The sequence below is a fragment of the Gavialis gangeticus genome, unplaced genomic scaffold (assembly GCF_001723915.1).
Source record: "Gavialis gangeticus isolate Ggan-Ray unplaced genomic scaffold, GavGan_comp1, whole genome shotgun sequence".
Lineage (NCBI taxonomy): Eukaryota > Metazoa > Chordata > Crocodylia > Gavialidae > Gavialis > Gavialis gangeticus.
Window position 1 is genome coordinate 13,136,449 of NW_017729024.1, and position 15,360 is coordinate 13,151,808.

General features: G+C 40.6%; 1 protein-coding gene across 2 annotated transcripts in view; it reads left to right on the forward strand.

The window, feature by feature from the left end:
* Positions 1-14,205, forward strand: part of CETN3 (centrin 3) — an 88,746-nt gene extending 74,541 nt beyond the window's left edge. Inside the window, exon 5 of one of the 2 annotated variants that reach the window (XM_019516896.1) lies at positions 3,885-6,379. In XM_019516896.1, coding sequence (XP_019372441.1) covers positions 3,885-3,940 — 56 coding nt within the window. In that variant the 3' untranslated portion in view covers positions 3,941-6,379. Of the gene's footprint in view, positions 1-3,884; positions 6,380-13,974 lie in introns of those variants that run through there. The other variant, XM_019516899.1, reaches the window with a different exon arrangement.
* Positions 14,206-15,360: the final 1,155 nt, after the last annotated feature.

The following is a 15,360-nucleotide window of genomic DNA, read 5'->3' on the forward strand; positions in this document are numbered from 1 at the left end:
TATGGTTTCCTGACGCTCCTATCAAAAGAACTTGTTTCAAGCTCCCAGATTTTTATCCTGTTCTGCTCTGATCAGATGGGGAGAAGGTAGATCCAGGTATCTATATATCCTTGACAATGTGGAAGTTACTCTGTGAGACCGCCATGAAGCCCAAAGCACTGGTTTTGAGATGTTTTTCTCAACCTGCATATGTTGAAACTTTAAAAAAATACACTCATATTCCAAAATTCATAAAAGCACAGGAGTCAGCAACACTGAAATGCACAGGTTTCTAGAATACTCTAATTCCTATTTACATTTTTGAGATTTCTGTCTAGAACGGGGACATTTTTTTCCAGGTATTACACTGTGGAAGCTACTGGTAAATTAGACTTTTAATGGTGACTACTATATAGATGAATTCACCTTCTCTTGCTCTAGAATCAGCCATATCTGAAGCAAGAGCAATGCGTTTCCTTTGACTTTTACATTAGGTCGGGAGTTCTATCAGATACTGGCTGTCGCAAGCAAAACTTTTCCAGAGGTCGTTTTCTGTACCAGTCTTGCTGGGAGATAATTGCCATTGAAGTAAGTCTGCAGGGATGTTGAGAAGGTTTTCATCATTCAGTAACAAAAGGAAAATGGTCCCTCAGAGAAAAAAGAGAGGTCAGTGTTTCGAGCTCTTGTACCATCTCCAAGTTATATCAAGGGAAAACCTGTACCAATCCTATTGGACAATTTCAGTACAATAATGTAGATGAATAGGAAAGCACTGGAAGTCTTATAAATGCTGAGAGAATCAGAAACTTTTGTAACCAAAGCAAAGGCGGTTCCTCTTTTGGGAAAACTCAGTTGCTACGCCAAGCAAATTGATCATTTTAGCAAATGATCATCTGTTGCATGTGATAGTTCCTCAGAATACATATCAAGTAGTTCGTGGGAATCCACCTTGAAAGATTACATTTGGAATGCCACGTGCAGTTTTTACCTTTATACTTTCCCCTTACGCTGCGGAGGCAAAAAGACCAAGATCGAGAAATAGATACTTCCCACCTTACACATTTATACTCTGATTCTGTTTGCCAAGCAGTTCAAAGCCAGAAAGCATTATTTTGACAATAAAAGAATTACTGAAAAGGTTTTATTCCCTGACTTTTGTGACTGTTGGTAGAGCAGACTCTATTTTACTGGTAGGTATAAGATTGGATCAGCACTGTTTGGTGCTCGGTCTTCTAAAATCACCTTTCTTTAGGAATTTTTACAGAAGAGGCTTAGCAAGAAGGGTTACATTTAACAGGTGGCAAATCTGTTAGCAGCTTGAAAACATCTTACAAATAAGATGGACTCTTCTGTTTTGCAGAAGTTTCTTTTTAAACATTTCAGTTAAGTTCAGTATCTCAGTGTTCAATCATCTTATAAATATAGTATTTCATACAGTTAGTTACTGAATTTGCATTTCGATTTTAATGCCCCAAGCCACATGGACGTCTACAAGCAGAAAGCACCTGCATTTACATTTAGGAATTTGAGCTTGCGTAAGAGCCACAGGTTGGCATACTTGACACATTTTATGCTGCATTCAACAGCCTTCTTTGGCTTGACCATAGCATTAGCAGGCATTGTTCCTAGCCTTTTCCTGGAAGGAGGTTTGCTGCAGTAGAAGGCCTAAGGATTATATTAGGGGGGTAACTGAGAAGTAGGATAGGGAAGAGGTATTCATGTGCCAGTTGTCTTTATTATCAGATACTAAGTAGAGCTAATTTTGCCATTAAAACACTCAAGTTTTTTCTACTGTTTCATGGGAGATAAAGGGAGCAAAATACAGGTTGGAACTGCCATAATAAGACAAAGAAAAAAGAATAGAGCAAAACACCTGGAGGATGTAAGTAGTGAAGAAATTTGTAGTTACTGTGTGGAAAAAAAACCTGACAGTGAGAAGCTGTTAATTGATTTAAATCAGACAGGAGATGGTGGGGCGGGGAACAATACAGGAAGCAGCTGTAGGTCAAAATGATATGGGTCATAGATCTACTCCAGGGTTGGCATTCATATTGAATGCTGTGCTGGGTAGGGGTGAGGAATGTTAACACTGTTAGAAATTCTGTTCCTAGAATGGTGCATTATACAGAAGTCACTTCCTTAATCCAGGTGCAAGTCAGATAATTCCCTGGTATTTTTAGAAAAGCTGAAGATAACTTGGGTGAGATTTCCTAACCTACTAAAACAGGTTTTGAGGTCTTGAGCTGTAAGCACAAACTAATTACAGCTGTAATGCAGGGGCAGCCAATTATTTGGGCCTGCGGGCCACATAGGGGGCTTTGCTGAGCTGTCGTGGGCTGGGTCAGCATCCGCCCCCCTCAACAGCTCACCAAAACTCCTTCCATGGGATGGGGCTGCGGGCAGACAGGGTGCAGGACAGGCATGTAAGGCCAGGATCATGGGGTGGGTCATGGGGTGGTGCCAGCATGGGGCTGGGGCAGAACCAATGCCCACACGCCCCTGTAATGGGCACCGGTTCTGCGGGTAGGGGCATACAGGGAGTGGATCACAGTTCTGTCCCAGCTTCAGCCCATCACTGTCACTGCCTCAAGATCCCAGCCCCATCTACCCCACTCCTGGATGGAGCTCCCTATCCCCCCACAGACCCATCCCATCTGCCCAGCCACATCCCCTGCCTGCGTGGCTCCCAGCTGGTCTCCATGGAGCCCCTAGGATCTTGGGGTGGTAATAGCACAGGGCCAGGCTGCGGCAGAGCCGCGATATACTCCCTGCACGCCCCTGTCCGCATAACCCACACCTGTTGCAGGGGTGAGCGGGCAGAAGATTGCAGCTCTGCTCAGGCGCCAGCCCTGCACTGTCACTGCCTCAAGATCCCAGAGTCTCTCCAGCCCCACCTTCCCATGGCCTCATCCCAGCTGCCCGGCCAAGTGCTCTGCCTGTGCAGGTCCTGCGCACAGCAGTGTGTTGGGGGGCAGACAGGCCAGGGTGCCCATGCAGCAGGCTCAGATCCTGCCGTGGCAGCAGCTGGAAGGGCCTGTACCACCAGGGCTGCTGGGAAATAGTCCAGCTGCTGCACCATGTCAGCCCTGATGCACACCCGGGGCAGTGGGACCGGTCACACATGCCACAGCCCAGGTTGTCTCCCACACCTAGGCTGGGCAGGACTGAGGGACCTGTTGTGGACTGGACAAAATCCCACAGTGGCCAGATTCACCCTGTGGGCCATATTTTGCCCGCCCCTGCTGTAATGGCTACGATTATTACACTGGCAGTACCAAGCTAGGTGCAGACATTCAAAAAGCCTGAGGCAGAATCCACCTAATTTACACAGGTGTCTGTAAGCGGCATCGTTTAGATCAGCAGCAAACACAACACGCATCCACCCTTTGGTGAGGGGAGCAAATCTTAGATTGGGTTCCACCACTTTTAAACCAGTCGGTGTGTGCTGAATTTCTGTTCTGTTATGTGTATAGACTGGTTTCCAATCACTTATACTGATAAACGTGTGATGTCTTTACCTGGTCTCAGTGTCTTAATTTATTTCTGTAAGACATATCTTAAATATTGTGACCCTAAAATGTGCTTTATACAACTAAATAATAAAATTCAGACTCATTTTTACAAAAACCTAAAACACATCCTTTTGTTTTGTAAAGATGCAATACAGGGATTAGATACTGCTTTGGGAAGAGTTGTGACATTACTGGTTAATGAGCCAACTCAGTAAAAGTGTACATCACTTACAGAATGTTTTCCATTTTCAAAGAGCTGCATAAACATTAATTATGTCTTTTCACCATTAATTTGCACAAGTGGAAAGAGGACTTTAACCTGATAATCGAGTTCGGTTATAGTGGATTGGTAAGAATGGCCAGGCTAAAATGTATCTGCTTTTTGTCCACTAGGGGGACCTATTGTTATGACTAAGAAAAAGGATTTGAGGTTAAAACAACAGCAGTAACAAATCAAGTATCAGGCTGAAGTTTTATAACTGAATATTTTGACTCTAACAATGTATACATATAGTTTAAAAACTTGTGTGCCTCTTCCACCTATGTAATAGTATTTTGCTGGCAAAGATGTGACTGCTAAACATGCACAAATAAAAACTAAGCAGTCTAAATGCACTGATAACTCACTTCTCTTCTGTATGTTGAATCATCTTGCAGCCTTACTGGGAAACAAATAAAAAGGGAAAACAGCGTTGTTGTTTTGGATCTGTAATGTTTATCAAGAGAATTGGAACTGATTCACTGAGGTACTATTTGCTTTTTCCAGAGAAGGAAAACAAAGAGAGAGAGATCTTAGTACCCATTTTTTCTGTCCCAACATTCAAATGGCTCACCCATGCCCTAATCATTTCCTGCCTCAAGTATGCAGCCGCCTCCTCCTTTATTTAACTGCATACCACTTGACTCAGGATGCCTCTGCCAGAATCATCCTTCATGCCTTTTATCTCCCCCTGACTGGAGTCACTCCACTGTCTCTATTGTGTATGCATCAAATATAAATGTTGCCTTCTTGCTTTTACGGCCTCATATTATCCAGCCCTTTGGTCACATCTCTGGCCTGGTCTCCTTTCATTTACTCCGTGATTTTGCTGTTCCACCAATTATGCCTGGCTCAATATCCCCTTTGTTTATCTCCCACAGGCAAATCTGCATCTTCTTCCATGCTGTTCTTTATGTATACATTGCCTTCCCCAATCCCATTTGCATGCCGCAGCCGTAATTTCATTCAAATTCATCCTGAAAATTCACTTCTCCCATCTTACCCATGAAAAAAGTTAGTCAAAAAGTGAAACAAAAACCACCACGAGATTTATCTGTCTCTCTTCTGTTAGTATCTGTATGATCCTGTTGTTACACACTCGTTCTTCTCCTTCTTTCCTCTCCTCTCAGCCATTTCTGCTCATTTATTCTGCCCACTTGTGTCATACTGAATTTAGGCTGCACGCTTTGCCAAGCAGGGGATGTGTCTTTACTTATTTTGGTGAAATACCTAGTACACAACTGGGCACTCAAAAAATAATAACAAGGCAAAGTATATCTTATTGCTTACAGTGAATACTTTCTAATATCACTCCTCTTGCTATCAATAAATACCTAAGCCCTGAGAACATTCTGCTGCTCCTTAAAAAGAACATTGGTTTCAGGAATTCCTTTTGTTTTACACATTTCAATACTCTGAAGTGCTTTACTTAAGCTGTTGTAAACCAGACAGGCTAATGGTTAAGATTATTTACAGACAAAAAGGTATCTGGATCATTTTTTAAAACTTTTTACTTTACATGTACATTGAATTTTCTCACAATTTCTAGCATATTAAGGAACTATTGCACTAAATGACTATGTGCTGTTATCATCATAGTGTACCATACAGTAGCTTCTATGTAGGGATGTATTTGGAGATTAGGAGTAGAAATTTTAGAAGTACATAAGTGATTTAGGAGCCTACATTCTATTTTTGAAATTAGCTTATGGTGTTTAGGCACTTCAAAATTTATGCGCAGATCCTCAAATAAACATACCATATAATGCTCATTGCACCATCTAATTTACTCGTGGTTTTTGAAAATATGACCACTCTATGCAGGGAATCTTGGTGTATCATATGTGGCAGACCTCCAAGTACTTTTATTATGTATTTATTATTTCCATATATTTAAGCAGATGAAATACAGTTGACTTGTATCATTTTTATAAGGCCATGATCTGCCTAAAAAATGAGTGCATGGCCCACTTCTGGCAGGATGAAATTAAAGCAATAATAAAAAAAGAATTGGAAGTAGGACTTGTAATTCTTGTGAACTATAACCCCCCCAATAATTTTTGGTGTGGGTATTCAAGGAATACAGGATTGCCTTGATTATTTTGTAAGATGAAACAGTGCAACAATAATAATCTCAGAAAGAAATAATAGCAGGGAACTAAAGGAGGGGATTTCTGGACTTCATACTTGTCTAGAAGCAAATACTGGAGGACAGAAATTTGCAAGAATGAAATTCTATATATTGCTGCATTTAACAAGCCCCAAAGACTTGAAGATTCTCAGTACACATTAGCAGGAGTATGAAAGGGATGGGACATTGCTAGGTACAGTCATTCCAAAATGTCAAGGACACCATAATCCACACAAGAATGTCACTAAAAGAAGGTGCATTTTCCTTACAAGATGGTAACTACTAGGTGAGACCATTGACTCTTGTCTTACAGACCCACAAAACAAAATCATATGAACTTGAGCAGATAGCCAATGGAATAATCAGACAGTGAATTATTTGTGGGAAAAACGATACTCATGTCAAAGCAATGTTATTGTGAGAAATGGACTGGGCTCCTAAGCAATATGCATCCTAATTACAGGCCATTTCCAAAATATTAATAAATCACATGTGTCCAAAGTTCAAGACTCAGTGTATTTCATTCTCAAGGAATGCTCAGGTTCAGCCTATGTAAAGAAAGCTAGAGTAGTTTAATCTCTTGAAAAGTGAAAGGAATTGCTTTTAACTGTTCATCTACTATGCCTCCATGTTCATGAAAGCATGTTGTTATAAGCTTTTGTATTCACAAAAATACTTCAATTTTTATGCAAGAAATAGCAACTAGTGAAGCAGCAGCTGAATGGGTATTAGAAGATACTGATATGGAAAAAAATCACATTATGCACCCCTTGTCAGTTTAAAGTGTTGCTATAAAAATCATTTTTCTTACTTGCTTTTGATATCATGTCTAGTCTGTCTCCAAATCCTTTTGTACTTCACCTTTGACATAAAATTTAAATGATAAGGCGGTGATTCCCATGCTGTCTAATCAATGAATCCACTTGAGGGCTCACAATCCAACTTTGTATTGGCTCCACACTGTCCATGGCCCACTTCAGGACCAACCCTCTCTGGGATAATTGAGTGTCTGGTATTCAATTATCCCACACATACCTTTCTTAAGGGATGTGATCTCTTGTTTTGGAATCATTCCTGTAAGGTGAGATTGTTATCCCAGTATCTGATAGTAAAAAGGATGCTTTATCCCAGGGGTAATCAAGCCCCGGCCTGCAGGCCAGATCCAGTCCACAGCCCTGTTTTATCCAGCCCAGCCCCTCCTGCCCACCTCCCCGGTCTGAAAATTTGGCAGCAGGAGAAAGGTGGCACTGCTCCCCTACTGCCAAGTTGTCAGATCCATAGCAAGTCCCATGCCCTGCACACTGGATCAGGTGTCCACTGGTGCATGGGGCTGGGAGGGGTTGGTGCCAGGGCCCAGGCTCCAATCCCAGTGTGTGGGCAAGGGGGCAATGCTAGACCCCTGGGGACCAATCTTGGCCCTGGCCCACTGCAGGCTAGCCCTGCCCCACTCATCATCTGGCCCACAGGGCCAAAAGAATGAGCATACTGCCTTAGCCCCATTAATTGTTTGAAAATAGTGTGTTATGCATCCACTCCACTTTGGAAGGATTTTTATTTTGTTTTGGATTATTCTTTTTCTAAGCTCCAAAGCCACATTTGAGAAAGGCCATAGTAGACAACCTTTGATCCTCTGGTTCCTGGTGGCTGCGTAAGAGGTCGAATCAGTTGCCTGATGAATCTGCTTGTACAGAGTCCTGCAACCATCATACCAAGACCTTTGATGTGTGTCCCTAGGCAAGAGCATGGAGGAACAGAGGCTGCCCAAAACCTAGTACCACCCCTGTAGACCATTAAGACAGAACCCAAAGGCCAGACTAAGTCCAGACATTCAGTGCCTCAATGACTGTAGTTTCTGCAGAAACCAATAGGTAAGAACTGCTGCTGACTGCCTAATGCCTCAGCGAGAGTGGGTTTCTGTCAGGGTGATATCCCTTAGGCTTTCTCCAACCAAGGAGTACCCACAAGTAACCCCCTGTTACTCAGGTACAATGGAAGGGAAGGAGAGGGGACTTTTAAGAGGATGCACCAGGCTAAACTGGCTGTGTGGAGCTGTAGCTGCAAGAGTGCAGGCTGGCCCTTGATTAACAGGGAAAACTCCTGTGTGGGGAAGGCATGCAATAGAAAGAAGGCATGGCTTCCAGGTGTATGCCCAGGGCCTGAGCCAGAGGGGGCAGTCTGGCCCTGCATGCGGAAAGGAGAGGAGCTCCTGAGATGGACTAGGAGGCACCTGAGCTGTCCCCTGGAGCTGCCCAGAGGGAAACAAAAGGGAGCAGATGGCCTGAGTGAGGCAACAATGCAGAGCTGGGTAGGCTTTTTAGGGCACGTCAAGATTAGAGCTCTGCCAAGGGCAGGGCATAAGACATGGAGAAGAACCAGAAGCACTTGAGAAGTGGGCAGCTGAGCCCCATTAAAAGGCTATAGGCAAGTATATCAGGAAAACAGCCTTGTTGTGGGCCAGGGACGCAGAGAGTGGAGGGGGACCTGGGCAGAACCGAAAGTAGCCTGGCCCTGGGTCAGAGATGCCATGTGGGGCAGGGAAGAGATGAGAGCAGCCTTGCCCTGAGCTAGGTACTCTGGAGGGGCTGGGCAGAACTGTGAGCAGCCTTGCCCTTGGCCAGGGATGCCAGGTGAGCTAAGACGGATTGTGAGCAACCTAGTGTGGGCCCTAAGAGGCTGGGACAAGGCATGAGACTGGGCCTAGAAGCCCAGAAACAGGAGATACAAAGAGGGCTGAAGCTGAGAGCAGGATCTAGATCAGTGGATCAAGGCTGCAAGCCTGCAGCCAGAGAAAAGTGGGGTTGAAGCCAAGAGGGCTGAGGACTTGACAGAAGGACAGAACTGAAGACCAAGTAACACCTGTGAGGCACGGTTGTAGCTGTAGGGGCTGAAGGAGGCCATGAATTTAGCCCTTGAGGCTAGTAGAACCTAAAGGAGACGGAAACACAGAAAGAAGAAGAGAGGACCCAAGGCTCCCCAGCCTCTAAAGGCAGCCTCTGCAGCTGTTTCATGCTCAGCAACATTCATTTTACAAATAAACTTACAGAGCTGGGCTGAGATCATCAATGACGGCAGAAATCACATTAAAACTCTGACAGCAGTATTATTTTTTTTCAAGCTCTGTTCCAAAAAAAAGATGAAAAATTTGATTCAGTAGACATGAGTGGAATCGATTACCCATTTTTAATTTTGCATAAAAGTGCCATAAACAATAATGAGTTTTTAAAGGATAAAACTATGGACCATTGTATTTGCTGCTATTTAATTCAGCATAAGGTCACTGTTTGACCTGATTGCGCTATGTATATACTTCATAAGGAGTATTTGTATCAAATTTCAGATACAATAGTCAAAAGATTATTTATTTGCATTGACAGATCTGTACATGGAGGTACCTAAATATCTTATTAACCTACTTTGGTTACAGTCTTTAAATACATGTTTTTCTCCTTTGATTGATGGCTGATTTTAATGCTGTTTTTCTTCCAGTTTTGGAAAGTGGTAGTATAAGGGCAATGATGCTAAAATTAATAAACTAAGAAATCTTTACTCAAGAGGGACCAAAGGATACTTGTGTGTCTTAAAATTGATTTAAAAGTGTTCCCTCTGACTAGAATTGAGATGGTGCCAAAAGAGTCCCTGCAAACTTAAGAAGCAGATTTTTATTTATTTATTTTTCACAGTATACAAAGTCTCCACATTAACTGTGTATCTACTATACTATGCATATAGATCTAGGTCTGCTTCAATGATTGCATAAGCAAATGTGTAAAATTACAAAACTAGTGAGAACAAGGAAATAATTAGTGTGAGTTCTTGCTTCTTGGTATATAAAATGTTCTTGATATTTGACGGTTTGCTATGCTGTCACTTACATTTTGAAAAGTATATTAATGGGGTTCAAAAATCCCTTACAAATTATTGTATTATTTCAAAATACAGTCAAGATTACAGAGTTTGACAAATTGTAGAATTACATGGATTTTGCTTTTTCACTAGCACTTGCTTTTCATGCTCGTTAGAAGTCAGTATTGTGAATACTAATTGGCATCTTTACTCAACCTTGGGGCTCAGCCCAGTGGAATTTGATGGATTTTATACATAGCCTTCTTTGCCTTATTTGCATTTTGAAACCCTATCATATAAAAGAAAAGCAAATTTAAATGGTGGCAAGTCAATAAAAGGAATCCACCAAATCCATCAGATTCTACTAAGTTGCCACTGCAGCTAAACACAAAATGTACAGCAGTGGTACAAGCGGTACATATATCTTTGCTCTGCATCTTTAACAGACAAGTTGATTTTTCTTAAAATACCTTCAAGTGTGATTGTGCTTCAAAAAGCATCTGAAAACATAGTATTACCTTTATTGGCTTAATAGAATTCCAGATTACAGGCCCAATTTGCACACAGATCATCAGCACGTTGAGTTTTCAATTAGGATCTGCATTTCCTTGTTCTAACTGCAAATGCTGCTCAATGAACCTGGGATCTGAAACCCACAATGCTCACAGTCTCAAAATTAATGCGGTTATAAAGCCATGAAACTGGCAGCAACATTTAACTTTTTATCAAGTTACTACATGAATTCAGAACTGTGGTAACTTCATAAAAATAATGCTTTTTCTTCTTCTGAATCTCCTGAACCAGACATTTTGTCCTCCTGCCCTCAGAACCTCTATTCTGTGTTTTCCACACACAAAAGCAGACATTCCCGATCTCTCCCCATTGCTAAGTTTAAAAATACAAAATGGAAGCCAGAAAGGCTCTAAGAAGGACTAGCAGTATTTACTCAGATATTTCCAGATTGTGATGCATTTACTCACAGCACACAGTACCTTACCCCTCAATTGACTCCAATAGGATTACTCAGTATTCAGGCCCTGTTCAATGTACTTAACAGTATGATAACCTAACCCCAGAAAAGTAAGGTGACTATGTGGGTGAACATTTAGGTTGATGCTTCCTTTGGACAAATTGGCTTTTTCGTCTTTAATTAAATCTATGAGGAAACTGTATGGACTATTTAAAAGCATTCTTTCTGACTAGAATTGAGATGATGCTAAAAGAGTTCCTGCACACTGAAGAAGCAGATTTTTAATGATTTATTTTTAACGGTATACACAGTCGCCATATAAACTAACTGTATATCTACTCTACTATACAAATAGGTATAGGTCTGTGTCAGGTTTTCTAGTCCCGCTCTGAAATGAGGACTGAAATTTTAAAAATTGGCCCTTATTTCTCAGTCTTATTTGTTATTCTTCCTAGAAATGCTAAGGAAAATATTTAGTAATTGGAGATTAGGTTTTAGGTATAATAATGAGGTGATTATGTTTTAGGTATAATAATGAGGTGATATGCACAAAATTCATAGGGCTAGATTCACACGGGGAATTTCGGCCAGCATTGCTGTACCACATTTTTGAGCACCTGCTGCCATGTGGAGATAACAGCTTTCAGCTTAGGCACCTACCCTCCCTATACAAGGGATGGAGAGAGCTAGGCTCCCCATAATGGGATTTTCAAAAGCCAAAACACTGAAGTAGGAGCTGCCTGAGCTAGCAGTTAGAAAATCAAGGAGGTGGATGGGACATAAGCCCTAGGTATTTGTCTGTGCTTGGGATTCACAAACATGAACCCTGTCCAGGAGTGAGGAGGTGTCTAAGTCAGGTAAGCCTTTTTTCATCAATCCCCCTACAGGGTACCAGTGTGGAAGTCAGCCAGGAATTTCAATGAACTCCCACAATTCAGAGCAGCACCTTGAAGTCTCATGCCTTTTGGCAGAATGCCCTCGCCACTGATCTATAACATAATCTATGATTGGTTTCTCTCCTATGGAAGCTTTGCATAGATAACTAAATAGTCACCGGAACCTGATTTTTTCCTGCATCTCAGATGAGGGTGTAAACCACTAGGCTATTGAATCCCTCTCTCTCTTTTGGTCTCTCTCTGATCTAATAACTATTTAATTATGTATGAAAAGTGGAACAGCATCACCCACCGAGACTGAGAGAGACCCATCCTAGAATATTCAATAGAGAGCCCAGTGCTTCAGGGATTCATCTAAGAACTGGAAGACCTGGGCTCAAATTCATGCTTCAAATCCAGCTGTAAGGATTGTAGTTGGATCTTTCACATCTCAGGAGAGTGCTCTAACTGCTGAACCATTTAAGTTAAAAAAGGGGAACCACCTCCTTCCTCATTTGTATGGGTATAGGTCTGCTTGCAGGACATCTGCTACTTTGGACCCTGCATGCAAGATAGGTAAAGGGGTGTCTAGTTTGTGAATGCAACTGGGTTTCCATGTGTGACAGCTGCCACACAGCTTGGGCTGTTATTCGATTTAGGCAGTACCTTAGGCAGCAATTTAGATGTCTAAGGGACTTGGGTGACCTAAGATACCGCTGGTGTTTTTGAGAATCTAGTTGTAGGGCTCATGTGCCCAAGAACCCTCTCTAAATCTAGCTCAGATTTTAAGGCCAAAAGAGCTAATTATGAATGACTATAATGAGAAGACGCATAAGGTCATCTAGTAATTCCTGAACTAAGCCCCTAAATTTGTAACCAAATTGGCGCATATCTTCTAGGGAGACATCCAACCCTGATTTCAAAAGACTTGAAGTCATGAAGAATGTATCTTGTCCATCAGTAATTTATTCCAAAGATAAGTTAAAACTTGTATCTTATTTCCAGTTAATATTTTTCTTATGTTAGCTTCCTGTAATTTGATTTTATTATGCCTTTCCTATAGTGGAGAGCTATCTTGTGGCATATATCTTCTTTCTCTGGCAGTACAGATAGACTGCAATAGAAAGTCACCCCTTAGCTTTCTCTCTTTGAGAAAACTACGCTTTGAGCTCCTTAATTTTGTGATAGTAAGTTGTACCTTTCAGCTCACAAATTAGTCACGCATCTTTTTATGAATCTTATTCGGGTTTTCCAACATCAAACAGGACGCGGTATTCCCAGACTGATCTCACTAATGCAGTCTTCAATTCTAACTTCTCTAACTCAGACATGTCTTGCTCTTAATCCATGTCCAACCTATGGACTCTCAAAGGCTGTCAGTTTAACACTTTTTTTCCCTCAAGTAATAAAATTCTTAATTAAAAAAAAAGTATATTCAGAGAATCTCATATCTCAGAATAATGTTGTGACAGCCTGGAAATTTTCCACAGTTTTGTGTTCTTTGCAAGAGACAACAGATGATATACTGAAAAAGTAACAGTCTCCACAGATACTTGATTGAAACTGAGGATGTATATCTCCTACAAAAATAATGGACCTAATAATGATAGTAGTGGGCTATGAAAACATATCTTGTGCCTTACATACAATTATATAAACAAATACTGTTATCTTTCTGTGTCTTTGTATGCCCAACACTCTTATTTACGCAAAGGGATATGCCTTTACATCCATCTATGCTGAAATAAAATGCAAAATGTTGAAGGTTCTGAAAATGCTGATCTGGTGTTGCAAAATCACATTTCAACATTGTGAACACAATGTAAAAATCAATACACCATGAAGAAGGTAATCAAGTCACAGAAGTTCTGGTAAAGTATAATTAGGTGCTTTGAGCCAAATTCTTTGCTTAAATAACTGCACCAGTTTTATCAGGAGAAAATGGAGTTACATCAGCAGAAAATGTGACAAACCATTTGTGGGGGACCCCCAGAACCCCAAGTTTCTCTCCAGTGTGCTGCCAGCTGCCCCAGCTGATCCCCAAACACCTTTGACTGGTACTTTGTAAGAAGTATGGTAATTTGAAATCCTGGTAACACTCAATTTAATGGGACAAGCTAAGAAATGAGTAGTAACCTCACCACTGAATTTTCTTACTGTTCGCAATTTTAGCCAGGATATAAGCATTATAATTATTTTTAAATGAATGTATATTTAATAATATGAAATAGGGCTGCTTCAGCACAGTCTAATGGGATCATTTGGCTTGGATCTCTAGGAGTCAAGTTATCAGTTATTCTACAAAATAACTCAGTGAATGTCCTATCTAATGTCTACAAAAACTACTTTCATATTCTGCAAGGTTTGCTTGTATTTATGGAAGGTTTTTTTAATACCTTTTTCAGAGCTCTGAAAAATATGAGAAGAAATTAAGTTGTTGCTGAAAAACCAAGCAGGCTGCCATCTCTTTTTCTTTTCTGGGCTAAAGTCCAATTTGCACAGCAGTTGCGAAGAAAAAGCAAACGCATCACTAGATTCAGCGAGAAATATTGTAACAGTATGTAATCTCTGTCAAGATAAAATTGCTTTGTGATTTACATTACAATAAATCCTGACCTTTAAGTGCTGCAGACTAAGCTAATCTGTGAAGTACTTTATTCTATCACTGAATCAGCGTGTGAAGCTGAAGTGAAGTGACTATATTTGTCCCACCATGGTGTTGTTGAAGAGTATGTACAGAAGCAGATTATGGTGCCTCTATACATGTGTACTCTAACAAAGGGCATAATTGAAATATTTAGCCTGTTTTTCCATTGTGAATTACTAGAATTAATTTCACTTCTTGTTTACCTATTGTAGGAAGTATAAATTAATAAGTGTATAAGTATCAAGGACCCACATTTAAATTAGCAAGTCAGGAAATGAAGAATTAAGGTTAAAAATCTGGGTTGATATTCTAGCCTTAATTCATACTGTTGTGCCTCTCCTACTCTCCCTCTCTTTCTCCTTCCTTTCAATTTTGAGCATTGCAACTTGTCAGCCTGGATTTTTCAGTCCAACCTTTGAATTTTTGGGCCCTTGTCTAAGTCAAATTTAAAACTATGTTTAAGTGCAGGTTTTTTTTATAACTGAATTACCTCTCTCTTCTTAAGTTAGTATTTTTGTTGTTCTAGTTGCTGAAAAAAATTACCTAGAATGAATATTTCAAGAATTCTTTAATTATGTATTTACCCAATACTCCTTACCAGCAAACACATAATGTTCACTAGATTGGGTAAGTATATAATCAAGTAGTTATTAAAACAGGGATTCTTGACACATTCGCCCGTAACAGAGCTCTTAAGGTTTATTGTGTCACAGTCTACTTGGAACATTTTTAGTCTATGCATTTATATATGCACTTACAGGCATTCTTATGATTATAAAGCACTTAGGTCCTTTGAGCCAATCAGATCTCTGTGTTAACGGAATATTCTTAACTCTATAATTTTGCATAGAGAGCACCTCATGCTGTGGAATGAACTGCTCTGAGGGGCTTTTACTGTTACTATTAGACCACCACATTTTAAATTGCTGAAAAGAAAGAATTTTAATATTAATAAAATTTGTACTTTCTGTTTCTTCACCTTTCAATTCTTTATTTTTAATTTATATGGCTTTCTGAGGCTGCTCATATATGCATTATTGTCTCAGTACATTTGCCCTCTGGGTAAGCTATTCAAAGCTGAGTTTTGCCTTCATTGGTTTGTGTACAGTGCCTAACACTTTTGGGGTGTTGCAAGAAGCAAATA